The sequence below is a fragment of the Sycon ciliatum genome, chromosome 8 (genome assembly GCF_964019385.1).
Source record: "Sycon ciliatum chromosome 8, ocSycCili1.1, whole genome shotgun sequence".
Lineage (NCBI taxonomy): Eukaryota > Metazoa > Porifera > Calcarea > Leucosolenida > Sycettidae > Sycon > Sycon ciliatum.
In genome coordinates, this window is record NC_088650.1 from 7,019,352 (window position 1) to 7,047,153 (window position 27,802).

Genomic DNA, 27,802 nt, shown 5'->3' on the forward strand with positions numbered 1-27,802 from the left:
ATATGTTGTAGTCTTTTGGACGCTCAGTCGACTGGTTTTGGTCCGGAAAGGCTGCGATGCAGCGTTCCTCCTTTATTCCCAATCGAACATGGTTGAACAAGTGGTCACGTGCTCCTGGGTGCCCAAATCACCTGGTCACAGCGCCAGCAGGCGACAACTTACTTTCACACCAAGGTTCAACTCGAGTTCAACTCGAGTGACAGGACTGCACCCAAAAAAGGTCAAACAGGCTAGTAAGTTGTACCCTGCAGGCACGGTGACCAGGTGACTGGTGTACGCAGGAGCACGTGACCACTTGTTCAACCATGTTCGATTGGGAATAAAGGAGGAACGCTGCATCGCAGCCTTTTCGGACCAAAACCAGTCGACTCAGCGTCCAAAAGACTACAACATATGGGCCAATCGTGGTCATCCGTGCTTTTATAAGAACGAAATGGCGCTTTTAGTGACATTTTGCATACAAATCCCCATCTAGTAGGGCGCAGTCACCCAGTTTCGGTGGAAGTGCGCGAGTTCGATTGGGATTCAAGTAGGAAGGGAGCGTCTCAGCTTTCTCGGACCAAGACCATTCGACTCAGCACCCCGAAGACTACAACTGGTGAAATTTTAATTTTTGCCTTAACTTCCCCTTTAAAAAATAATTTCCACCGCTCTGTGAGAGCCAGTCGTGGGCAAGTGAGAGGACACCATTGCCGATATGCTTGATGATTGGATGTACCATACCACCATGCTCTGTGAGAGCCAGTCGTGGACAAGTGAGAGGAGACCATTACGGATATGCTTGATGATTGGATGTACCATACCACCATGCTCTGTGAGAGCCAGTCGTGGACAAGTGAGAGGAGACCATTACCGATATGCTTGATGATTGGATGTACCATACCACCATGCTCTGTGAGAGCCAGTCGTGGACAAGTGAGAGGAGACCATTACGGATATGCTTGATGATTGGATGTACCATACCACCATGCTATTATCCCACTGTGCAGTACTGAACTCTATGCTAGTGTTACTGTCCACATCTTATTTTTCTACCGACTTGATTTGACAGCCAGCATACAAAACAGCATTTAACAGCTCCACTCAGCTTCTCAGTACGGCATACCACCAAGCCAAGCGAGTGACAATCCTCCCTGATCTTCCCCAACTCAGTGCTGCCCTTCGTATGTGTGCGGGTAATATCAATTTCAGCATTATCCTATTCGAGACGTGTGGAAGAGATTGTGTTTAGTATCGGGAGGTTAGTATCCTAAGTAATAATGACAGCCTGTTCAAGTCGAAGAAAAAAACGAAATTGCCTCAAAATAGTCACAGCATTTTACACCTGGTATAGAAAATATAGTCTACTCAATCTGCAGACAGAAGAACTGTTTCATCCTTTGTGGACTCGTCAGCGCAGCACAGAGAACATGAAGCCGAAACTGGTATCAGTGAAAAAATTAAATTTTCCAAAGCCAGATTTTGCCAAGCTCGGACATAAAGAGCCTATAGTCAATAAATTTATGATAGCTCTTGCATAAAACTTTGAAGTGGAGGCAACTCTAAATATTCCTAGCCTCAGAAGTCAGGTTGAGAGGAGTAGCTTGGCAAAGGTTTTTGTTTGGTTTCCTGTCCAGCAGGAGCACCAAGAAGACTTTCAAGTTGTAGTAGTTGATAATCACAACACATGTGCCATGAACCGTGACCGCACACCCCATGGCATACGAGAACATCAAACATTGCAATGCGATCGCAATGTTGCCGGTTGGCTGCTTATGCAAAATGCACGTGCTTATCGGTAATCACAAAGTACTTGGCTCTATTCACACCAAGCGATCGGTGTCGTCCTGATTCACATCAGTCGCCTAAACTGGAGGCACAGGTGTTATGGCAGACTGGCTGTGCAGTAACAACCGGAGCTGGGACCTCAGTTCCTCGTATCCAGACTTGTCAGCAAGGTTCACTTCCTCGTGTCCGCCAAACACGTCCTTGGCGTCGTTGCGGTGATCGTAGAGCTCCGTGCCGCGCAGGTCATGCCACAGAGGCTCACCGGCGGAGTTATCAAAAGCAACCCACTCGGTGTAGCGCCAGCCGGTCGTCCGCACCGTGAAGCCCATCACGCTGCGCGCGTGCTGCGAGTGCGTCTGCGAAAAGCTTGCGTTGTGCCAGAGCGGCGGCACGAAACCCGGCTCCTGCATCAGCGGCTTCAGGGACTTCCCCTCCAGGTACTCCGGCACACTATGTCCGGTCATCTCCACCAGCGATGGGTAAACGTCGAGCAGTTCAACGTTTTCGTTGACAACCAGGTCGCGAGACTGTGGCAGTGACGGGTCACGCACTAGCAGAACGACACGGTTTGACGGCTCAAAGTTAGTCTGCTTGCACCACTCACCCAGGTCTCCCAGGTGGAAGCCATGATCGCTGGCAATGACCACTGCCGTCGTCTCGGCCAGTCCGAGCGCATCCAACTCCACCAGTACTCGTCCAATCTGTAAGCAATGTGGAGAGACAGAGCAATTATGTAAGGCTATGATCCCTTTAAAGTTTTAAGCCACTAGCTCCTGCAATTCTAAAACTTTTTTTCTATTTGACACCAGCCAGGGTTATATTGACATGTAAATGGTACGGGTTAAGGCACTGGCTGGAGCTGACTGTACCTGGGCGTCGATGAACGACGTTGCTGCCCAGTACGCACGGCGCATCTGCCTCGCCTTGTATGCCGGCATCCAGTTGCCCGGGGTTACGGGCAAATCAAGCTCCTCGATGTCGCCGTACGCTCGCAGCTCGTTGTAATAACTCCACGCCAGGTCTGGAAGACCTGATGGTGCACAGCATAGCACAGCATAGCACAGAACACCGTGAGCACAGCATAGCACACAACGCCGTGAGCACAGCATAGCACAAAACATTGTGAGCACAGCATAGCACAGAACACCGTGAGCACAGCATAGCACACAACACCGTGAGCACAGCATAGCACACAACACCGTGAGCACAGCATAGCACACAACACCGTGAGCATAGCATAGTACACAACACCGTGAGCACAGCACCGTGAGCACCAGGGGCGTAGCCAGGATAGTGATCGGGGGGGCACGACTTTCCCCACACAAAAGTACGTACATGCACTTATGTTGGTCCTTTCATTATTATTTGATCCGCGATAGGGCGAGGAGCAAACATTTGCCCCACATTTGATGCTGAAGATGAGCGATTGACAAACCGCCAACCAGCGATTGACAAACCGCCAACCAGGGAGTAATAACAATTACGGTACTTTACTAGTTACAGCTTCCAACTCATGATGAGCTAAGTCCTGGATGTAGCTTTCTCCAGAATTATCACACTCTCCATCGAACTTTAAGTCAGATTTCTCGACCCTTTTTCTCTTCATCGTGTTTGATACAGCAGTAAGGAATCCTTGACACACTATATTGTACACTATATTTCCCACAAAAACCGCCAACTGCACTTCAACGTTATTTTCACTATTCTGCTGCTGTACCCCCACTTACAACACTTGAAAGAAACTTCTTGCCTTTCCTCAACCTCCAACATGACCACTCAACAGCCAGAATTACATTATAAAAAACATAGCCTGAACAAACTGCTATGTCTGACGTGTGTTTTCCTTGGACCGTGTTGCTACTTCTACCCATGGCGTGTTTGTATGATTATCTGCTTCTGTACGCAACACAAATCATGTGCCGAGTCTGCTGAGGTCTGACGTGATACTGCTGAATGGCAGGTAAGAAGCGGAGTTGCCCTGGACTAGAAGTTTCGTTCCAAATGGCCAATCATCAGACAAAATAGTCAAACTGCACTTAGGAACATGTAGATTGGTTTTAGATGGTAAAAACACATAGGTCTGGACCGGGGAGTAGTACAATACATACTGCTTCCTGGTCTGAACATGGATTGCTACAGTGTGCGATGTGCAGAATTGCACATGCGATCAGCAGTCCGCATATTATGGTCTCTCACAAACCAGCTGCGAAACAAGATAGAACATGTTGAGGGGGTGCCTTCGATTCACCTGCTTGGACACCTCACTCCAACCCCAGGTGCGAGGATAATAATTATGGCAGGTGTTCCAGCTAAATACACAGGCAACAGAGCACAGAAATGTACAGTCGTGGCCAAAGAAATCCGACCCAGGTGCCGAAAGCAGTGCCAAAGCTGTTGTGGTCCCCTGGTCAGTTTTTGGAACGTACGGGATGCAATTGAAATGGAAAAGCGGCGCTGCTTTTGACTCACACTGTGACAGGTTGGATTTCTTTGGCCACGATTTTTGTAGATTGCTATTCCTACTCACCTTCAGTGGCATCTGTATGGTTGGCTAACGGTATGTTGCCCGAGTACCAGTCGAGGTATTCGCTGGGAAAGACGAACGGCAGGTGAGGCTTGTGCAGTCCCATGGCGATGAAGAACTTGTCGTCCTTGAGCGAGCGCAGCTGCTCAATGGTGTGTGTGGCTATCTGCGCATCGGGAAACTCCAGTACGTCCTCATCACGCGCTTGCCACGAGATGCTGGTGCCGCCAAACTTTCCCTTGTTCGGCGACAAGTAGTACGGTTCCGTCCAGCTGATTGGATCATTATCACCTGTGTACGTAGTGATGTGAGAAAAGATAGCAGCTTTTTAAACACCCTCATCTTAAAGGGGAAGTTAAGGCAAAAATCAAAATTTCACCACTTGTAGTCTTCGAGGTGCCGAGTCGAATGGTCTTGGTCCGAGAAAGCCGAGACACTCCCTTCCTACTTGAATCCCAATCGAACTCGCGCACTTCCACCGAAACTGGGTGACTGCGCCCTACTAGATGGGGATTTGTATGCAAAATGTCACTATAAGCGCTATTTCGTTCTTATAAAAGCACGGATGACCGCGATTGGCCCATATGTTGTAGTCTTTTGGACGCTGAGTCGACTGGTTTTGGTCCTAAAAGGCTGCGATGCAGCGTTCATCCTTTATTCCCAATCGAACATGGTTGAAGAAGCGGTCACGTGCTCCTGGGCAGTGCCCAAATCACCTGGTCACCACGCCAGCAGCCGACAACTTTCACACCAAGGTTCAACTCGAGTTCAACTCGAGTGACAGGAGTGCACCCAAAAAAGGTCAAACAGGCTAGTAAGTTGTACCCTGCAGGCACGGTGACCAGTAAGTTTTGAAAATGTTTTCAATGAGTGATGTGTCGCTTTGTTTTGCTCTACTTGGTGCTTTTCTCCAATGTCATGCAGTCGTATTTATTCAGCTTTTATTTATTGTGTACTTGCATACTGGTATTAGTTTAGTCCCACAACCTGCGATAAAATGATCAGCTGTAGCACCTACTCCACTTTTATGTTTATGTATCTATGTCATTCGGATCTTCCCAAGTTGTACATTGTACTGTTGAGATACCGAATTCAAATAAATCAATACCATACCATACCGATACCAGGTCTCACCCAAATGCTGAAAATAGAGTGTAGAGTGAATGTGATTCAATAGATGTACTCAAATATGGTGTACCCCCACCTGAAGGATGATTGTGTGGTTTCAAGTGAAACTCGGAGTTGAAACCCAGCATCTCCTCTATATATTGTGTTAATCCAAGGAATCGGTTCTGACTGAGAATTTGGGGGAGGAGAAAAGATTGTTTCCAGCAAAGAAATAATTTTAGTAGGAGTATCGAGACTGATCGGATGTGTACATGGCTGCGAGGGAGTGCGCATATTCTCAGAGAATTAGCAACACTGCCGTCTTAGACCGACGACAATAGTTACATTACTACCACTCCTCAAAGTAGGGGTATCACTCCTTATACAGCTACTGTGTACGAACCTGAAGAGGATCCTTGATGAAAGATCTTGCCAGCGCCACTGACCGTGTAGCCTTGGTTCTTGAAGAACTGCGGTAGCGTGACAGCATCCTCCATCCCCGGCACATCCCGGAAGTAGGTCGTCAAGTCAAACACCTTTTCAACCAAAGCACATCAAGAAGGTACTATTCTCATTAAATTTGTCATGTCGCTCGCATGTATAAAAGAAGGCGGCATCGCCTGTTTGTGTTGCGACTTTTAATAAAATTCAACAACAACAACAAGGAGGGAACCAGATGCCGAGTCGTGTTTACATGTCCGATAAAGGAGTTGGGAGAAAATGGGCTTAGTTAAAAAACTGTTTACCAGTGACCACATGCTCGTTGTAATGAACACTGGATGCTGCAAAGGAATAACACAGTACATAATCATGGATAAAAGGAAAGACAAAAATGTTACGAGTTGTTGTTGATTATATTTTAATTCGCAGTGACCAAACGAGCAGAGGTCACAGTGCTCAATAGGGCTTGAAAGTGCTACGTCACTCCATAGCAATGGCATAGCAACAATTTGAAAAATTCGAAAACTGGATCCACCTGGATCCAGTTTTTGTATGGATCCAAGCACATTTCAAGCGGTCTCACTCACAGCAAGGTGATGTTGCCAGTGAAACTGACTGATTTGGCTAGTGGGGGCGGGGTGACAACTGGTGGCGAAGTAAAAGTTGCACCTGCATACGACATGAGTGGGTTGCTATGCACCCACATACTGAGGCAATAGCAAAGTCACACCTTAGTGGATCCAAAATAGAAATCTGATGTCAATTTACTACTCCCAGGCCGTTTTTGACGTCATCACTTTCAAGCCCTATAACAAGGAAGCGAATGAAGGTGCCAAGAAGCACGAGGGGACTTAAAAGCTGAAAAAGTGAAAATATTAGAAATGGGGAAGGGGTAGGTTAGTAGGAGTTCGTCCTTCCTTTTATCCATGATTACATCCGGCTCAATATTCGAGTTCAATTTTCACAGTACATATAGTGCAGGTTTGTACTGACCTTCGTAGTCGCTGGCCGTCGGCCCGTCAGGAATGACGTTCTGCTCGGTGCGCACAGCGGGAACTGGCAGTAGGCACTGCGGAATAGCGTGGCAGTCTTCGCAAAGCCCGCAATGTTCGAAGACCTGCGGGTGGGAAATGACGCGCAATAGCACAATTGGAATGATTAATGGGAATAGATGAAAGACAATTCTGGTCATACAATTATGCTCTACGGTCTCCTAAGTTTTCAACCTACTCACCGCACGCGAGGATATCCGTAAACCTGCAGCTCTGGTCGCAGGTCGTCAACGACTATGAAGAGAACGTTGGTGGTTTCGCCAAGCACCGCGTGCCGTCCCAGTACCGAACAGAAGAGAAGTAGAACAACGGGAACGCCAGCCTCTGTCAACATGATGAGCGGGCGGCGCGGTACCACGGACCAAGGCCAAAACCTGTACTGAACCTCAGTAGATCTACGTATGCGGGTGCACACTGACTTTCTCCAGCCAGTGATATCTGGATATGGAGGATATTTAGCTCCAGGTACAGAATGGATGCGTTATTGCCGTCCGTAAAGGAGACCTCTCTTCCTCAAACCGAACATAACACTAACAGGGCTTCTTCTTTCACTGCGTGAAGATTGAAGTCCGCTCAGGCCATGCAGGGGCGTCTACCGGTGGCAATGATTATATCCTCACTGAAAATGAAAGACGGCTCTCCTTTCTACTCGCTGTGCAGTGCTGGGTGACCAGGCCGGGTCAATCTTTCCGCCACGGTTTTGCACTTTTGTTTTGAAGCTTGGTGCCAATGGCAATGGTGCCTATTGGTGGTGAAAAATCAACACCGCGCGCAGCTCGTCCGCTTGTTTTGTACTGTCTTGTGTAAGTTGTAGGGTGTTTGTTTGACAGCACGCGAGGTGAGTAATGACGTTCGTGACCAGCGCGTATGTAGCGTGCTAGACACTAGACGATGTACGAGACCAGTACGGCAGTACGCGGTACTGGCAGTAGACGAGGAGGGGATTTCACCCCACAGGTACCAAGCACGGGCATCTCGTGTGATCCAGTCACACCTCGAGTTCCTTGCGGCCCTTCATGAGTTCATCCCTAGCCTGCGGCCCAGGCCAATGGCAGGGTTGATGGCTTGACCAAAGACGAGATGGAGCCGCGCGCGGCCACAGTTTGACGGTGCCAGTCTCTCAGCTCGCAGCACTACTACTACTACTAGTATAAATCGCAGAAGACACCATCGCCGAATATATCAGCGATGTCCCGGTCGTATCGTATCGCTTGTGTGTGGCATCGTTTCGGCATAATCTACCTAGGCCACAGTACTAGCTACACTACACTACCATGACTACAGTACAGTACAGGCTACACGGTTACGTTAGTCGGTGGATCATGGATCATGGAAAGACTGTCTCCGGTCAGTTTGGTTTCTTCAAAGAAACAGATCCAAGTCCTTGACCTTCCGATCCGCAAGCAGGACCGCCGGAAGCATGACTGTGTTGGTGGCCGAAAGTTTGGTCGGTGACCTGACCAACGCCAACGGGACCCGTTCCGGCGGGCCTGGAACTAACTTGCCTAGAAACCATGGTAACTCAGTTCTGGTGATATCAGTTGACATGGCTGATGCCCTGGCCTGGCCATTCCAGACTGGGAGTAAGTACAAGACTTAGTATGGGAGATCAGCTGTCTGTATAATCCATGGAGTGTAGTCACTAGACAACTCAACTGATTCTCCTTTAGCTACACAAAGCCGCACACAAACGACAAAGTTCTGCTTTGGCCCAGTTTGCCCTGGTCATGTACTAGTAACACAAATCTGAGTCCACACTGAGGGTGAATCTGATTTCATGTTATTGTACTGCATTCAAATGGGATTTCCTGAATAAGAACACTGGCCGAATGCTGTTACTCGCAAAGAAATTAGTTGCCTGTAAATAAGTGACATGTACATAGTACATGTTCTCATTGAGGGTATTGTACATCACATACATGTAATTATACATGAAAAAATTATGTCCCATCAAAATGTCAGAAAAAGTCTTGCTAGCATAATGTGGAGGGGGGGGGGGGGCACAGTTGATTCACCCACTAAGTTAAAAATGGCGGGGAAATATTCACTTCAGCATATACCGGTCAAGACGCGGAGCGAGTCGGCTGCCGTCTGAGGACTCCAAGGGACTTGCAGCTGATGACTCAGCGAGCACTGGATCGCCGTGAATGGACATATCTGTGCAACGCAGTTACAGATGCGTACAAGGCAGAGTACTGGTGAAGGAAGTTGGCACTGCAATGGTTTGAGCTACATTCTTTGTTGTTGGTACTCTGATTATCCGTATTATCCGTATTCACATGGCCTTTGCCATTCATTCAGTATATTAATGTCATCAATAATGATATTCTTGTTTGTATTAGTTTATGTGACACCGTTTTCTATTTTTCTTTGCCTGCCTGCCTGCTGGCGGCCTTTTTTCGCATGGTTCGGTGCAAGCGAATTTGGGCGAGCCCATTGACGCGGGAGCACAAATAATAATAATAATAATAATAATATACCGGTACATTGAACGTGTACTTCAGTACTGCAATTACAAATTTGGTTGAGTTCATATATTGGGGAAATGCCGCTATCTCAGGATAAAAAGCAAAAGCATGTAGATATTACACCACTGTATCGTCAGTTATCATGTTGACACACTCTCAACTTTCGCGTTCTAGTTACATATGTTCACGGGTAAGTTGTTCATGGTTGAATCACGGGGTGCCCTCGGCAATGTGGTTGAGTCACGAGTGAAGAAATCTAAGTGGCCGCCTCAGGCGTCACCACCGGACGCTGGGCTGAAACAGTCTCAAAGCAAGTGGCACAGAAGGCCAGCAAGACTGAGAACAAGCAGAGAGTGCGTGGCAACACGGTCAGCACTCGAGGGGGTGCCGCGTGGTGCAGACGTCCCGCTCCGGGACGACGCCGAGCTTCCCGATGACGGCTGGCTTGTTAGCGGGGCTGATACCGACGTTGGCTTGCTGGATAGCTCCAGAGCAGTCTGCGTCCTCAACACGGTGCTGAGCTGCATGCGTGTGGAGACTAACTGCTGAGCTTCAGCCAGGTTGACTCTCTCCGAGGAGCCAAAGGCGGTCTTCTGGTCAAGGCGATGGTCGAACAGCTCGCGGGCCACCAGGGAATTCCAGTCAGTGACGCCGGTGCTAGTGTTATACCTGACCCACTCGGTGTAGCGCCAGTCACTCGTCCTCACTGTGTAGCCCATTGCCGGGTCGGTCGCGTACCGATTCGTGCTGATCAGGATCTGCGAGAAACTCGCGTCTTTCCACGTGGACGGCGGCGCAGCACCTCCTCCGTTGAGCAGTGGCGTAAGGGACTTTCCCTGCAGCACAGCTGGAGCGGTGTAGTCAGCGATATCCGCAAGTGTGGGGTAGACATCGAGCAACTCGACGCTGGTGTCGATTTTGGTGCCGGCGGAGGTGGGCCGCGATGGATCACGGATCATCAGAACAGCGCGATTGGCCGGTTCGAATGTAGTTCCCTTCGCCCACTCTCCCATATCGCCTAGATGCCAGCCGTGATCGCTCATCAGCACCACGGTTGTGTTCTTGTCGAGACCCAGCGTTTTCAGTTCAGCCAGCACACGACCAATCTGCAGGTTAACAAACCCAGTGAAGTGCACACGGGTGGACGTATCAATCAACAAGAAACTCCTGGACACATAGATCTACTAATTGCTTTGCATTCATTCATTTCTAAGGGAACATACTGTTGCTGCTGGTTTGTATTCATAATTTCCTATACTGCATAGGCCCTGCGTATAGGAAGAGGGGATAAACAGGGCAGGACAAGAAAAAAAAAGTTAGTTGGTCAGACGGGTTGGGCGGACATGCGGACTCATCTTCTGAGTCAACGAAACTGCACGGAGCCTCAAAGCTTTGCGGCGAGGGAGAGGTATGGGGGGGGGGGGGGGGTCCGAGGAGTAGAGTTCACAGGGCTATCACGTTTATCAGCAACAGTCACATGATCAGTCACATGATTATTGGAACGTTGTCATGTGACCTGTGGTAATGCACTCAGTGGCTACCAAAAAGTACCAATGTGACTAGTCACGTGACTACCAATCTGATCAAGGCAGGAACCTGGCATTGAAGTACTAGGCTAGTGAGTACTACTACGCTACGTAACTACAGTGCTGGCCAAAGCTCATGAATAAAATAGCGCCGGGCGCTACGCAGCCCTAGCACTACACATACTGGTCTGTGCACTCGAACGCGGCGCTACTTTATTCATGAGGTTGGATTTCACTGACCATCACTGTAGTCAGTGCATACCAGGGAGTCGTAAAATGTCGGTACTTTCCGACTCCCTGGTGCATACATTGTAATGTTAGGTGCATGATACTTTAGCTGCAACTACAGAGCATTTTCTGTCCACTGTTTGACTGTGCTATGCTCTGACTCCACGGCATTCTGAGCACTCTTTGCACACTAGATGCACATCCCTCGTGTACTGTACCTAGCATACCTGGGCGTCAATAAAGGACGTTGCAGCCCAGTACGCTCTCCTCAGCGCCATCGCCGTTGCGTTAGGCATCCAGTCTCCCTGGCCGATGTTCAGGTTTAGGTTCTTGATATCCGTGTAACCGCGCAACTCCACATAGTTACTCCAGGCGACATTGTGTAGTCCTGAGCGTGTGTTTGGTCACACGATGAGATGGGTACCCCAGTGCAAAACACATACGTGCACATACACACACACACACACACACACACACACACACACACACACACACACACACACACACACACACACACACACACATGTTGGCACATGAGTACAGAAGCATTCACAGAACACACACACACACACATACACATACGCACATGTTGGCATATGAGTACAGAACCATTCACGCAAACATAGAACACACACAAAACGTGTAAAGCGCAAGTATATTAACTCTTGCATACTTGTTGAGTAGCAAGAAAACATTTCTGGGTTCAAATAGGTGCTCAAACTACCCGGATCACAGTTAATGACGGCAAATATGTCCAGTATACCCATTCGATTTCGCAGTTGAAATATCTGGTCTTTGTAGACAGTTGGTCTTCCTTCACAAGTTAGAATGTATGGCGTGATGCGATACGGGGATTGGTGTGAGTGGTTTTTCAAGACAAGTGGTCTTTCAGGACAGGTTGTCTTTCAAGACAGGTTGTCTTTCAAGACAGGTTGTCTTTCAAGACAGGTGGTCTTTCAAGACAGGTGGTCTTTCAGGACAGGTGGTCTTTCAGGACAGGTGGTCTTTCAGGACAGGTGGTCTTTCAGGACGGGTGGTCTTTCAAGACAGGTGGTCTTTCAGGACAGGTGGTCTTTCAGGTGGTCTTTCAGGACAATTGGTTTCCCTGCAATGATGCAGGCAAGCATAGATGGTCTAAGACCATGATTGAGAAACAGAGGGTACCAGGTTCAAGTCCTGCTTGGAAGAGGAAGGAATTTTTCCAGCCGTGCTGCGACCCACAGTTAATTGGGAACTCGTGGCCTGGCATGAGGGTAACATGGATGCAGCTAATGGGATTTCGGTCTTTGACCACTTGGTGGTGGGTCTGATCTACTCACCTCCCACCGCTTTAGGAGCTGCATCTGCGCCTTGATCCTAGAGGGTGGTGGCGTTCCCACAGCGGATGCGGAAAACTCGGCTTCCAGCTGAGTCTCAGAACCGTGAAATTTATTTATTTCATGATGTAATGTATGGGTCGGGCACATGTCAAACAGGTGCAGTGCAGGTTGTGATGTATGGGGATATTTATTATGAATTGGCCTGTCCTAACTCGCAGCTGATACATACTGACACTGTCTGAATGCTCACTCCAAACCCGTATTCCTAACGATGTACTTTAATCCCCGGACAGGTAGCCGTTTTGACCCATGTAATAATATGCTGCAGTGTAGGCAGGATATGTCCATGACTTACCTACTGTAGGACTTGTGTCAAAAGCCAATGGCACTGAGGCAGGGTACAAGTTGAGATAGGACTGAGGGAAGACGAACGGCAGGTGAGGCTTGTGCAGGCCCATGGCAATGAAGAACTTGTCATTCTTCAGTGACTGCAGCTGCTGGATAGCATTGCTGGCTACCTTGTAGTCGGGAAAGTCGGATTCGGCCTCGCTGCGCGCCTGCCATGATACGGTTTTCGCCTCAAATCTGTGCTTGCCTGGTGCTGTGTAATACGGTTCTGTCCAACTGACGCCATCGTTATCACCCCCTACAGTGCAGCACACAGCAGAAAACGAAGCAAGCCAGGAGATCCGTGAAGCAGTGATTATGAGGGGAGAGGGGGGAGAGGGGGGGGGGGGGTGTTACAAATTGCATTTGTCTGACCTTACATTATAATTATACTCTCAGACGTGTCACTATGCAGGGGCCCCAAGGCCTTCAGCAGTGCATTGGTGATAGCTATCAGTATTTACTGGTATTGTGCTCGTTGTGGATTTGCCTAAGTGCTCATCAAAAGCAAAAGTGGAATAACTTACGTTGTACTTCTTAAGTTCTTATCCAAACTTGAGTTAGCAAGACTAACACCAGGTACACACAATGTGTCAGAATTCATAATTTCCTGTAATTGAGCAATGAAAGGGTAGTGTCCTTGCCCCGCTACTGTATTTGTGATGCTGCACGCAGCACCAAAGACTGGAAACTGTGGAAAGGATCAAATCATTATCCAGTCGGCTAGCGGCTCTCATCCATTGTCAAGCTCGCTTTGGTGGCACGCACCCAGAGCCCTATCAAGAGTCTGAAGCGTGATAAATAGATGATATCTGAAGCCAGCATGTTGAGGGCGTCACACACGATGTGTATACGTCGTAATATTATGTTCAATCCAAATGGGTCTGTGTGCGCGTATGGCAAAAACGTGCACCTCAAAAGTGTCTATGTAACGCAAGTGTACATATGCAGTGCTGCCAAACCGTCCGATTTTTGAAGGCTCTTCCGAAAACCGGTCCGAAAAAGGAAACGTCCGAAAAGTAGCCAAAAATGTCAGGGATCAGTAGTTTCCTATTCAGAAGTGCTGTATTTTCACTTTTCAGCGCAACTGAAGGCACAAATCACTGTCATGTGCTTCTAAAAAGGCTCGCGCTTGGCGGTGGAAGTGCAAAGTACGAGGGCATGTACACTGAGACAAACTTGAGTCAACCAGCAATAGGTGCCTAAGGCGAGTTTTTGGCCATGATCAGTATACTTCTATCGATTTCATTCTCACCAAATATAACCTGTATACTTTCTCTCGCCGTGTAAACTTGAAGCTGTTTGTGTTTGTTTTTAGGTGTCTATCTCGTTGCACCAGTCCTCTTTTAAGCACGATATTTACCCCCCGCTCTGCATCATGCCGCACAAATGCTGCTACCCGCGGTCAAGCTTCAGCCGCTCTGAACCTACCCAGAGCTACGTCTCGTTACGGCCTGAATGCTATTTCATTTTTGGCAGCAGACAGATGGAACATGCTTCCACCTGGATGTCGTCAAGCTAAGCCCCTTTCTGCATTTGTCACAAGCACCAAGTCATTCCTAGGGTTCCCAGTAAAAAGGCAACGCCTGTTGGGAGTTCGCTAGTAAAATAATAAATTCTACTACTACTACTACTACTGCTACTGTACAGTGCGTGACCACACTCATGCATTACCAGGATTACAAAATTCAGGCTTGGCAACCAATTACTTCGGTGTGCAAGATCGGTTACCATGGCAATGAAGCGAATTTCCATGGTATTTTGGACGGTATTTTGAATTCTCCGGAAAATGTTGCGGTGGAGAAAAATTCGCACCACATGGCCAGCCTTGGCGATGAAGGGTGTCCGATTTTGGGCGAAAAATTATTTGGCAGCACTGCATATGTCTTGTCCGGGTACGTACTACCTTGAGCATGTTTGCTGCACAGTGTATTGTGAAATACATAGCAGACTCACACCCCAAACAAACACATCGGCTTACCTGAGGCTAAACCTGGATGAAAAATCTTGCCACCGCCAGCTACACGATAGCCCTGGTTCTTGAAGAACTGCGGCAGGGTCACGGTGTTGTTTAGGCCTGGCGTGTTGCGAAAGTACCTATGTGCATCAAAGACCTAGATGCAAGTGCAAAACCAACTCACTAAGTGAGGGCTAGGATATATCAGAGAAACAGGAAGAGCTTACCATTAACACTAAAACAGAGGGGAGAACTTTACAGAAAACAATCTAGATGTTACCCACTCACAAGAGAACGATACTGAGGGACGTTTGCTGTTTATGCTCAAGCATATGCATGTGTTGCGTAATGGCGGCACAGTGCAAATTGATAATTGCTTCTAGCCTTCTATTGCTATAGGTCTGTAGTGTCCAGGTCTATATACGCGGCGCTGTGGCATTCCTTGGCCACCCCGGACATCCATGATACTTGTGTAGTAGTACATGTAAAAATGTTGAGTCACCTCCACCATTACACTGCGCTCTTTAGCCGACTAGCACACAACCATCACCATTGCGAGGACACTTCCGTAGACGATATTGATAAACTCCTTCAGACAGCTGTTTCGCTAATACATAGCTCATCAGGGAAGGTAGATGTTGAATGATTAAAAATATAGACCAAACTGCTATTATATGGGGGGTTTCCACATACACAACTGGCATAGCTGAGGCTAAAGAGCGCAGTGTAATGGTGGAGGTGACTCAACATTTTCTTCAATGGCCGAGAGCTCTGTCGCACCCTGTAATAATGTAGTACATGTACATTGTGTTATGTTATGCATGTGTCGTTTCCCGTGCGCGAGTGAAACGGACTTCGCGGCTTTTGGTTTCTGTGCATGAGTTGAGTTTGGACTCTTATTGTTTTGGACTGGAGATGAAAGAATACTACAAGGTCTAAGAGCCTGTTTGCATGGAGTTGTTCGTCCCGGGATGAATTTGTGATGCATTACTAACGCTAGCCTGAAGATGTTCATTCCGGGATGAGTCGACTTTCAGCTGTAGCGCGTCTATAACTCCCCCCCCCCCCTCCCCCCCCCCCCCCCCTGTATGATCATAATGTGGATTCCACCACCACCATCACAGAGTTTTAATGGGAATCCTGCAACTCACTTGTGGCCAAATAGAGGTATCTCTACTGTTATGTGTCCACAGTTACCTGAACAAAGATACAGCTGCTTCTGACATCATCTTAGCACCATCTTCTATTTTCCACCTCAATAACATGCCTGGTCAATCAAAGTTTATCAGGCTGCACAGGACAACTTTAAACTGTACGGGTGCCCAGCTAACTACAGTAAACACCGTTTTTCCATGCACCGACAGTACTACACAGACACTGTGGGGCCTGGTTCTAAAGACCACCTGGCTTTAACGACCACCTTTGCTTGCACCGTGGGGTGGTCTCTTAAACCAGGTTTTACTGTATTCTAAATTCCCCTCTTCCAGCAAGACTTATGTTACCATATTTTCCGGAGTATAAACACCGACCTTTTTTGGGTGAATCATACTGGTGTTGAAAAGGTGCATGGTTTATACTGGTGTTGAAAAGGTGCATGGTTTATACTGGTGTTGAGAAGGTGCATGGTTTATACTGGTGTTGAAAAGGTGCATGGTTTATACTGGTGTTGAAAAGGTGCATGGTTTATACTGTTGTTGAAAAGGTGCATGGTTTATACTGGTGTTGAAAAGGTGCATGGTTTATACTGGTGTTGAAAAGGTGCATGGTTTATACTGGTGTTGAAAAGGTGCATGGTTTATACTGGTGTTGAAAAGGTGCATGGTTTATACTCAGGGTGATAAATAGGGTAGATGTCTGTCTTTCGCGACAAAAAAATCTGGGTGCGGCTTATACTATGGAAAATATGGTACAGTCAGACCTAGCTTATCCGGTCCTCTTTTATCCGGATCCCTCGCCATCCGGAAGAAAATCGTTGGTTACCGATTCACAGCATATGCCATGCATACATACAGTATGTGTGTTCGATTATCCGGTTCCCTCGCCTATCCGGATATTTTTGTGGAAAACGGATGTGTGCGGTTATGCGAGGTCTGACTGTACCATTATTTAACTCCATCGGTCATGCATCTGAGCATGGCATTGAGGAAAAGCATAATGAAACTCAAAGAATCATGATACAAGTAAGACTTTAGCTCTTACCTGTGTAGTCTGTGGACGTAGACCAGTGAGGAAGGACGAGCGGCTAGGCGCGCATAACGAATACTGGCAGTACGCACTGTTGAATTGTGCTGCCGTCTTGGCAAAGTCCTTAATGTTTGGTGAGCTGTCAAAACAGTATAATAGCAGATTTAATCGCTCTCGTACTGCAATGCGTGAATTATCCGATGCAGTGCTGTATCACTGTAACTAGTACTTGTGCTCTGGTGAGTGTTAACCGTTCATTCAGTCTTCGAGTGGCATAACAGGACCGTAAGTGTGTATAGTTTCTTCAGTGTATGATATTCGATTCAGCTGAGAGCCTGTTATGTACGGTGTGCAATGGAGATATTAATTTTTCCGATGTGAAAACTACGCTGCAATGGAGTCTGAGAGTTTTACGGAAAGTGTATGATTTGTTGAAAGATTTAAGAAATTCTGCTTTTATTAGACTACCTGTGAGAATGCTGGGATACTGTAAGTCCACAGATATTCGGTGCATATTTATTTTCGGCTATTTTCGGCCTGGTCATGTTTGGCCGAAATTTTGATGCGGCCGAAATGGGTTTTAGCCCTGGGAGGCCGAAATTTGAATGGGCCGAAATGGGTTTTGCGCCCCGGGAGGCCGAAATTTGAATGGGCCGAAAATTAGTAGACTAACAGTACTTGCTGTCAATGTCCAGTCCCACTACCCCCCCCCCCCACCTTAAATCCTGAGCCCTAACACCTCCATTATCCAAACCCCTCCTGGCACCAGCCTGCTAGACAAAGCACGGAAATGAGAACTTTACTTACATGTAATCTACGTGGAGATAAAAGTTTAATAATAGCTATGAAAAGTATGAATGCCGCAGACATCACCACGCAACATGACAATTTGTTCAAGGTTTGGTTTTGTGTGTTTCCAAAATCGATTTTCACGCTCCGATCATCAGTGGAAATACGGAACTAAAGAGATCAAGGGAAAAAACAAAGGTTAAAAATCCAAAGAAGTGTGACACATGACGGGTAACTTGTGGTAAGTATTACAAAAAGTGAGAACTAAAATAAAGAGTAAGTGTGACAACCGGGCATGAACAGTGCAGAAACAACTCATGAACACGGGGTGCAAACTCACGAAAAATAACCTAAGTGCTAAAACATGTTCTTTTTGCTTACACAAATCGGGCTTATGCGTACGAATACAAACAGCTTCAAGGACCTTCAACTGCTGGACATAACGGGCACGACACAGTACAGAGAAGTGGGAATCATCATAAACACTCAAACAATCGGGACGAGATAACAAATGCAAGAACACAGCTGACTTCTTACGAATTTCACCCTCATCAGCTCCATCACCTTCCCTACCACCTGACTCCTCCTCGTCCGTTTTATCACCATCACCACCAGCCGTCTCATCGTCATCCGCCTCGTCGTCATCCGCCGCCTTGTCGTCATCCGCCGCCTCGTCACTTACTCTTTATTTTAGTTCTCACTTTTTGTAATACTTACCACAAGTTACCCGTCATGTGTCACACTTCTTTGGATTTTTAACCTTTGATCTCTTTAGTTCCGTATTTCCACTGATGATCGGAGCGTGAAAATCGATTTTGGAAACACACAAAACCAAACCTTGAACAAATTGTCATGTTGCGTGGTGATGTCTGCGGCATTCATGCTTTTCATAGCTATTATTACTTACATGTACATGTACATAGCGGAGGCAATGCACCAAGCAGAGCCCCATAGGTTGGAGAAAGAGTTCCATAGTACCCTTGGGGTGGGGATAAAGACTCGTTGCTTCCAATAGATCTACCCCCCCCCCCCTCCTTACATGCAGCAGAGGTCATGGAGGTATTCAACATGTACTCGTATAGTGGAACTAAGGTCTCCTGCCCATTGGTAGCCAGTGCAGGCTAAATTTTATTTTTCAAGGAAACCCTTCGAAAATGGTACCAATCGATTCAGCATGGCATTTTCATTCCTTCTGCACAGTTTCAGCTGATTTGGAGTCATGACAAGGACGCTATGGCGATTTGAAGATCGAAAAACTTCAGTTTTGTTTGTCAAGAAGAAAGGCCATGATCGCACACAAATCATACAACCCGTGTGGCACAATGATTTTTGAACGAAGTTGATCCGCGGACCCCGTGCTTCGCGCATGCACGCATGCATACTGCACAGTACAGAGGCTTTTTTGAACGCAGATATGTAGTTCTTCGTCTTCTTCGAAATGTCTTCCAAATGCGTGGTGCCGGTGTTGTTCTCAGCTTCGTCAAGGCAGAATGCAGCTGCATGTGATGCTCCTGTGTGTTCATGCATGTTCTCTTTTCGCGTCTCGACATTGTAGCGTCCAGACTTAGCTCGACTGGAGAGGATTGAGGGGACTATGCTTTGATCCACATGGAAAATCGATGAAATTTGGTAATTATCGTCGGGCGCTAAAAAGCGCTGGGGAGCATGGGGCTAAAACTTCGTAGCAGTCATCCCTACCATGACAGGCATCGACTGGTATATGTTCCATTCTGTTCCCAACCACTACGGGTCGTCTGCGAAGCTTTCTTCTTCGCCGATTCTCGGACAGATCGTACGTCTTCGCACTGTATCTCTCTTCTCCCTCAACGGATCAAAACACGGTTTTCGCCAGGACGAACACAAACCCCTAGATTTCGCGGCGGCAACATCTTCGAGTAGGGAAAAGCTAGCAGCTAACCAGGAATCACCAACAAACACGTGTAATACTCAGTGTGATTTGCGACAGCTGTCATTGTGCCGTCGCACCATGCATGTACCATGCACGGGAATGGAACACGGATGAGTCGTTTTATTACGACAGCCTGCACTGGCTACCATTGGGGCTCGCTGCACCAGGAGTCAACTCTTTACTATGGACCCGGGGGGGGGGGGGGGGGGGGGGGAGTATGATGCTGCTCGATGAAATCCAATCCGCGAGTGAGTCAGGTTTGCGTCCTGCACCGGTTCATAACCCACTGTTCACATGTCGAGGGCTGCACGCCGCTCCGTATACTATGTAGTATGTACAGTATTTGATTCACGCCAGCGGACTTCATCTAGGAGCGCTGCACTATAGTAACTATTACAGTAACATGACTCACATGAGTTCCACGAGGTAGTGTATCCCAGCTGCACTGCATGATCACGGCTACCAGTAAGTGCAGTGCCTACCGAGCTGGCTCGTCCTACAAGGCTACATGTATTTTCCCTAATTGCAGTTCAAGTGTTGCTTTGTAGTCACTCTACATGACATTTCCTTGCCATTTTCCCATTGCAGTTCACCATGTTCACTGAGCCCTAGGCCCTGTACAGGTGCGAGCCCTGAACAGTTACTGAGAACTTTCTCCTTTTTCTTGCCATTGATTTTCCAGGAAGGTTGCATTTGGACGTTGAACGTGTTCCCAAGCTAACCCTTTACTTTAGCCTAGGCTTTAGTCACGGTTTAGTGGATACATTACATGCACGTAGAATCTACGTAGGTGAGATGCAGTTGGGGAATATCTTCAATGATTCATTTCAAAGCCTAACTATTGTTTTACCTTATACTGTTGAAACCGTACGGTTCCAGCTCTGGACGGAGATCGTCAACGATGAGCATAAGAACGTTTGGGACTGCCGCGCTGCTGGCCGTGCGGAGTTGTAGCTGTAGGAGGGTCGCACTGGCCGCCCACAACACCAGTACTAGCGAACAGAGGCTCCGCGCCATCCTCCTACACTCTGCCTTGCGGAGCTACTAAGTATTCTACGTCAGAAGTACTACTGTATTACACTGTATTGCTCTGGGAGTTTTCATCAGGCACTGGATATACCACGGATACGGAGCGTGCGTCGATGATGCCCAAAACTGCAAAAGAAGAGAGCACTCTCTGTACCGGTATTGTGACCACAAAATAATATCGGAACAACTGGTTACTGTTCAGTTGCCCATGAGACTATTGTTTCTGAAAAGGACTTGCCTTTTTTTTATCACCAGCGAGGCGTATTACTAGTATCCGCCCCATTGATTCCGGTTGTACACATACGTACATGGCGATGACCGTACCAAGAACATGCAGCGCTGGGCCATGGGTGAAAGTCGTACCAGTCAGTTACATAGGTAGTTGACAGCTAACATCAAAATCTGATCAGCGATGAGCCTTGCAAGCACAGCGTAGACTAACCAGTTACCTTCGCACCTATCACAGTATCAGTATCACCTGATCTGTCGGCGTGGCATCACATCCCAGCCCGAACTACACAATGACATGTAGTCGAAATCACTACAAATAGTACAATACAGTCTACATTGTCTAAACTTACTTTACTAAAGCCTACAACTAAGTACAAGGCTACAGTCTACACTCGTCTACCATGATGATCATGGTAGATCTACAGTAAAACCTGTAACTAACGACCACCCCTTGGTGCCCGGAAAAGTGGTCGTTAGTGGCAGGTGGTCTTTAGTTAGAGGTTTGCACCGCGCGACCATATATGGATCCCATTATATGATATGTATGTCAAAATGCAGATAATACAATCCCCGGCCCCCACCACTTGCGCACTGACATTCTTCTTTCAGATCATACAACACTTGGAGAGGCTTGTGGCTCAATGTAGCTGAACCATCGGACCTTATTTGTCAGCTTGGATCACGTGATCCATCCAGCTGCCGCGTGCGGCAAACAGCCCAAATAGCGCTAACTCTGGCCTGCGAGCGTTTGCTGCGACTAGCGCGCTAGCGCTCGTGACATACATAGTCCATCGGCCAAATCTCAGAAAGGGCCTCTTTCGGCGAAGGTGATGCACTGAAGCTCCAACTAAACGCCCTTTGGCACACTAGCTCATGAGACCCCATGGAATACGAATCCGATTGTTGGACGTTGCCAATCCAGTCCAGGATAGTCGAACTGGGTCGAATACCTTCTTCCGATTTTCGTAATTTCGTCCACCATTACATCTTTCTCATCGACTTTTTTTCGCTTGGCGAATGTTCTTGAGCCGCTGAGCAAAACCAACGCACGCTCGAACACTTGAAATGCCTGCATGTTGACGGTTCGCAAGATTCTAGCGAGCTTGGTGGAAATCTATTATTTATTTTGACATTTTTGGGGGAATCTGAATTAGAACGGTAGAAGCTCATTCGGAGAAGATGGCGTGTCGCCGCTGTCGGATTGTCGCTACTGTGTTTCAGACGTATTTGCTTGAACGTGCTATTGAGGATGGACAGAAGATGAAGTGACGGCTTCCTTGAACACGGACGTTGTGTCTACATTGTAGCTGAAACATCTCATCTGGCGTCTAGAACGCAATTATTATGAGTTGTGAGTGCCAGCTGAGCTGAACACAAGCTGGACACCATTCGTCAGCTGGGAATTTGCATCGAAGCTCTTGATAGCCACGATAAGCATAATTATACAGAGGTAACCTTGTTTGACTCAATACGCATGCAGGTGATACCACTAGTGGCACTACAATGTAAATGGTGCAAAATTGATGCAACAGCGAATATGTACTTCGTACAATCACGAATAATTCATGATTGTAAGGCAAGTGCTCATGCCTGTCATAGAAGAATTTCAGCCCGGAAGTCTTATTGTCATGGTCATAAATAATACAGGACTTGAGTTGGCTCTGGACATAAACACACTTGTGGTGAATACGGTCATTATTGCGAGAAAAATATTTAGCCACTGTATGTTAACACCTGATGCCGCACTACACGCAATATTTCATGTACATGTATGTGAGACTCAATTGCATCCACAAGGCCGTAGATGCATGTAAGCACACAATGCTGTACAGTATAAGTACTAGTAGTAGTCGACATGTGGTGCCTTCCTGCTGCACATGCACATGCGGCAAGTTGGCAACGACACATGACCTATCTGCACCGCACAGCGTGAGCTTAGAAAGGAATATTGCACACATAGTGCTATTTGTGTTCCGATATCGTTAAGCCGGTATACATGTACTAGTATCCTTATACATGTACCTGGTCACTCGATAGGCGATGCCGACTGTACTAATCTTATCCATATTACCCGACAGGCTATAGCACACTGCGTCAGATCACTATGCAACAAAACAAGAGCTTTGCCCGGGGCGAATATACACTGAAGCAAAGTAGGTTTCAACGGTACAGCACTAGTCACGGTGAGGGGAGTTACGAGGATGGTTAGGCCGTGACACATAGATGATGATTGTTAATGATTCATGCACGGTGGAAAATTACCACCAATGGCGATGATATTGCTTTCACAACAATGACATCAGTAGAAGCAGTGACACAACCTTACTGCTCCAAGTAGGATTTACGAGCGAGTGAAGGGAGAGCAGACTGGTCTAATAGCAGACCGGGTCTAAGCAAGGAAGTAATCGGCATCAGAGGTGAGCTGGCACATCAGAAAACAGATGATGATCACCAAACACAGAGAAGTTGGCTATGTGTATGTTTGTGTCACTGTGTGTGCATGTGTGTGTGTGTATGTGTGTTTGTGTGTATGCGCGCACATTTGTGTGTGAGAGAGAGGCAGACAGACAGATAGCATATGGTGGGAGGGATCAAGGTCTGACCTCAGAGTTAAATGCTGACGGTGTGGAATAGCAACAGTGCGAAATCGGGCAGGGTGGTTAATGGCCCACACTGGAGCCGAGTAGGAGCGCCAGTGGTTGAGGGCTAGCACATGTTGCAAGAGTAGCAGCAGCTCCAGCCTAGGAAGATCAGCTTCTGGATGAAAATCTCCCGGACACAGTAGGTACCAAGCTTCACTAGCAGATTGCCGGCAGGGGTGCACGGCGAGCACCCGTACATCCCTCAAGCCACCAGAGCCGCAGTACTTGGAGACGATCCAGGTGCTTACCCGCCAACAATGCTGAGAAGGCACTGGAACCATACAGGAACTTATGATCGAGCATGACCACAGACTTGAAATACAGGGTCCGGCGTTGAATACTGAGACAGCGACGTCTCCTCCACAGAACACCACTCAGCCCCACCATTGCATTATTTTCGCTTTTTCATGATTTTTACAATTGTGTTAGAGCACACAGCACTCGATGCAACATTTACCAGTGACTAAATAACTCCGCGTCTCCGACCATAACTGCAGCGTTCCCGTGAGCCTGTTGGATTTCCGTCAGCCTGTTGAGATTATCTTCATCTCGTCACATGTGAGCCTGTGTGTTTCATCCGTATCGTGGCACAATTACACAGACACGATTTCCAACTCAGGCCGGTTCCGTTGCTCGAAGGGTTGGCGGTAAGAATTGCTACGCCGTCTGTGGCTGCATGGGAACTTGGCGAGTCGTCGTCTTTCTCCATAAATCCTGATCGTCACGCGAACAACAGCCACTATTGCCTAAAAACTACGACACAACAGTATCAAGCTCGCCCCAGCAGAAGGACACGAATGACGAGCGCTAAGACGGAGAAAGAGAGACAGGGTTAGCGAGAGCTGACTAGTGCAGGTACGCGGGCATGTCATCTCCTGAGGTGGTGGGCGAAGCAGCGAAGTGAAACGAAGGAAGATAGAACTTATTAGAAGGCATACGGAGGCACCAAAACCTATTGCCTGTCACATACTAAGTGCCATTTAGGGTTGACAGCTGTCAGCTGACAGCCTCAAAAATTTGAAAATCTGCTCAAAAAACTCTCGATCAGAACTCTGCGCACTCTCAAATGGAGCGCACAGTAAAAAACTCGGCGACGAAGAACGCTTCGTATCGACGCCCTGGACTGAATTCGGCACGTCCAACAAACGGAATAGTGTTCTCTGATATATTCTCTACGTGCTGGGTATGGTCGCGTTTAGTTGGAAGCTCAGTGCATCACCACTTTCGATTTTGAGACTTGGCCGATGGACTTAAAGGGGAAGTATACCCTAAAATCAAATTTTCACCAGTTGTAGTCTTCTGGGTGCTGAGTCGAATGGTCTTGGTCCGAGGAAGCTGCGACGCTCCCTTCCTACTTGAATCCCAATCGAACTCGCGCACTTCCACCGAAACTGGGTGACTGCGCCCTACGAGATGGGGATTTGTATGCAAAATGTCACTAAAAGCGCCATTTCGTTCTTATAAAAGCACGGATCACCGCGATTGGCCCATATGTTGTAGTCTTTTGGACGCTGAGTCGACTGGTTTTGGTCCGAAAAGGCTGCGATGCAGCGTTCCTCCTTTATTCCCAATCGAACATGGTTGAACAAGCGGTCACGTGCTCCTGCGTACACCAGTCAGCTGGTCACCGTGCCTGCAGGGTACAACTTACTAGCCTGTTTGACCTTTTTTGGGTACAGTCCTGTCACTCGAGTTGAACCCGAGTTGAACCTTGGTGTGAAAGTTGTCGCCTGCTGGCGCGGTGACCAGGTGATTTGGGCACCCAGGAGCACGTGACCGCTTGTTCAACCATGTTCGATTGGGAATAAAGGAGGAACGCTGCATCGCAGTCTTTTCGGACCAAAACCAGTCGACTCGGCGTCCAAAAGACTACAACATATGGGCCAATCGCGGTCATCCGTGCTTTTATAAGAACGAAATGGCGCTTTTAGTGACATTTTGCATACAAATCCCCATCTCGTAGGGCGCAGTCACCCAGTTTCGGTGGAAGTGCGCGAGTTCGATTGGGATTCAAGTAGGAAGGGAGCGTCGCAGCTTCCTCGGACCAAGACCATTCGACTCAGCACCCAGAAGACTACAACTGGTGAAAATTTGATTTTAGGGTATACTTCCCCTTTAACAGTACACAAACGCGCTAGCCAGAATGCTTTGACTTTGATGGCTTTCAGCTTCTATTTTTTGAAAAGTAGCGCGCTCAGACCAGCTCGCTCACTCTTTTCCTCTTCCATTTTTTAGGGCAATTGTTTTGTTTGATAGACGAAGCTTAGGGTCTCTTTGGGTTTGCAACCCTTACCCTCCTGGAAAAAATCATAGTTGCTAGACTGCGACACTTCAGACCAGGTACTATTAGAGCCGCTAATGGACGACGAGCTATTTTCCGCTATCCGGAGCTCAAGCATTTGAGCCGCTAAATGGACGAGACTCCTGGGGTAAAGGATGCAGAGAATGAGGAGAAAACACTCGTATGGAGCAGGGAGTAGGTATTGTACTACTTCCTGGTATGGAGCACTGAGAAGCGGTAAGTCTTAGGGCAATTCTTAGCCAGTAATTACATTCTCGCCATAATTATGTTCTCGTTTTTCGTGTCTTCTGTAATGCCAGTACACTAGCAGTACGACTACACTGTAGGCGAGAGTCCATAACTAAGCCAGAGTGTGCAGCTCTCCATCTATGCAGCATGAACAAATTAATGACAAATTTCCTTTGCCTAAGGGCTGGGTTCCACTGCCGCTCCGCCGCACATCATCCACGGCATGAAACGTCATCATTACGAGCTGGTCCAGCGAGGCCGCGGCTCATCACCAGCTTTCGCTTCGCTGCTTGATACAAAAAAAATGCAAGCCGCGGTCACGGCTTGCATTGTTTTCCGCACTTAATTGTTTTATTCGGGGGAATTTTAATTCATTGCACAGGCCAGAACACGAGGATTTTTTTGGATTTCACGCGCGCGCAGGCAGGCTAAATGTCATCAAAAACGTCGAGCACGATCGCGGTACCGTGAATGGCGAGTGTCACTGGAACCGCGCCGCTCTGCTGCATGCAGCCAAGTACCGTGGAGCAGCGGAGCTGCGGAGTCGCAGTGGAACCCGGCCCTAACCAAACTTATAGCAATTTGAAAATGTTTGACAATTTTTCATAAAAAACTTGACAACATTGTTCTTCTGTAGAGTGCCGCTGGCAACTCCATCGATGAACTCCATCAATGAGCGCAGGGATAAAGTTTAGAAACCCTTCGAGCGAGAACGTGTTCTCAAAAAGGAAGCACAAATATGCCGCGTAACTTCCCCTCTAGTATGGCCCCATCAAAGCCACTCGCTGACTACTTACCAGTAAAATGGGGTTGGACGGTTGTCAGATTAGCTGACATGTTTTCTGCCAACACAACCATAAGCAGTTGTCAACTCTCAAGACTAAAAGAGCTTGCGAAGAAAGTGAGAAACCTTGGCTATGAAAGCACATGAAGCGTCAGAACATAATCGAGCAAACTTGGACCTAGATTACTAGTGTCTGCTCCAGAGCCAGGTCAGTGGCCCTGTTTGTGAGTACTTGGACCTTTTGGAAAAAGAACACTGGGTTACCTGCGACCCGGTCGGAAGTCCTATCGAGTACTATACTTTTTTATACTTCGAGGGTATACCGCCACTGACAGGCTGCATACGCGTGCAGATGCGTGCGGCCAGAGTGCCCAGTGCGAGTACGTTCATACATGTACATGTACAATCATGTACATCAGGAAGTCGAAAGTAAGTTTACGACTCCCTGACACACAGTAGCCGCACTTGAACGAATCTGGCCCTGGCCCAGTGTTGCAGGAGTTGTGCCAGGTAGACGTGTACCCGGTTTGTGTTAAATCTTAGAGCAGGTACTGCATACCCTATCATATCTGTGTACATGGGTATACAGAGTCAGTGTTGTTGCGTCCCACTCAGCACCCTTCTGGTTCATTTCGGCACCAGCACTCTTTGCGTATGCAGAGCTGAGTAGAGTGCAAGTTCGGACCACAAGTACACTGTAGCAGCTAGTTGCGAACCTAACCTGTGCCGTGATGCACGGCACTTGTGTGCATCTACTTTATCCCTGAGTAACCCACCAGGTATATGGTGCACAATAGGGCACAGTAAATAATCAGCATGCATCGCAGTTTTCTGCAACATACATGTATTCCTGAAGTCACTTTACACCTTAGAAGAATTGCGTCGCTAACTGTTAGTTATTCCCTGGGTCATTATGAATCGTAGAAAA

General features: G+C 47.6%; 2 protein-coding genes across 2 annotated transcripts; both read right to left on the minus strand.

The window, feature by feature from the left end:
* Nucleotides 1-1,164: 1,164 nt before the first annotated feature.
* On the minus strand, nt 1,165-7,593 carry LOC135823080 (iduronate 2-sulfatase-like). Its single transcript, XM_065335911.1, has 6 exons — nt 7,074-7,593; nt 6,833-6,956; nt 5,802-5,934; nt 4,295-4,582; nt 2,637-2,797; nt 1,165-2,468 (listed from the first exon to the last, which is right to left on the minus strand). The coding sequence occupies exons 1-6, from the start codon at nt 7,223-7,225 to the stop codon at nt 1,845-1,847; spliced, it is 1,482 nt and encodes a 493-aa protein (XP_065191983.1). The 5' UTR covers nt 7,226-7,593; the 3' UTR covers nt 1,165-1,844.
* Nucleotides 7,594-8,639: 1,046 nt separating this feature from the next.
* On the minus strand, nt 8,640-20,796 carry LOC135823087 (ulvan-active sulfatase-like). Its single transcript, XM_065335916.1, has 6 exons — nt 20,509-20,796; nt 16,976-17,099; nt 14,801-14,933; nt 12,788-13,078; nt 11,341-11,501; nt 8,640-10,465 (listed from the first exon to the last, which is right to left on the minus strand). The coding sequence occupies exons 1-6, from the start codon at nt 20,673-20,675 to the stop codon at nt 9,665-9,667; spliced, it is 1,677 nt and encodes a 558-aa protein (XP_065191988.1). The 5' UTR covers nt 20,676-20,796; the 3' UTR covers nt 8,640-9,664.
* Between the last annotated feature and the right edge of the window lie 7,006 nt (nt 20,797-27,802).

What these genes read in the sequence shown, in the direction of transcription:
- LOC135823080 (XM_065335911.1), bottom strand. Translation starts at nt 7,225, where the DNA reads ATGTTGACAGAGGCTGGCGTTCCCGTTGTTCTACTTCTCTTCTGTTCG. An exon ending in TACGGATATCCTCGCGTGCG is followed by an intron (nt 6,957 to 7,073) that starts GTGAGTAGGTTG and finishes TCCCACCCGCAG; the next exon opens with GTCTTCGAACATTGCGGGCT. An exon ending in TCATCAAGGATCCTCTTCAG is followed by an intron (nt 4,583 to 5,801) that starts GTTCGTACACAG and finishes CTACGTACACAG; the next exon opens with GTGATAATGATCCAATCAGC.
- LOC135823087 (XM_065335916.1), bottom strand. Translation starts at nt 20,675, where the DNA reads ATGGCGCGGAGCCTCTGTTCGCTAGTACTGGTGTTGTGGGCGGCCAGT. An exon ending in TCATCCAGGTTTAGCCTCAG is followed by an intron (nt 13,079 to 14,800) that starts GTAAGCCGATGT and finishes GCTGCACTGTAG; the next exon opens with GGGGTGATAACGATGGCGTC. An exon ending in CGTCCTTTATTGACGCCCAG is followed by an intron (nt 10,466 to 11,340) that starts GTATGCTAGGTA and finishes GTTAACCTGCAG; the next exon opens with ATTGGTCGTGTGCTGGCTGA.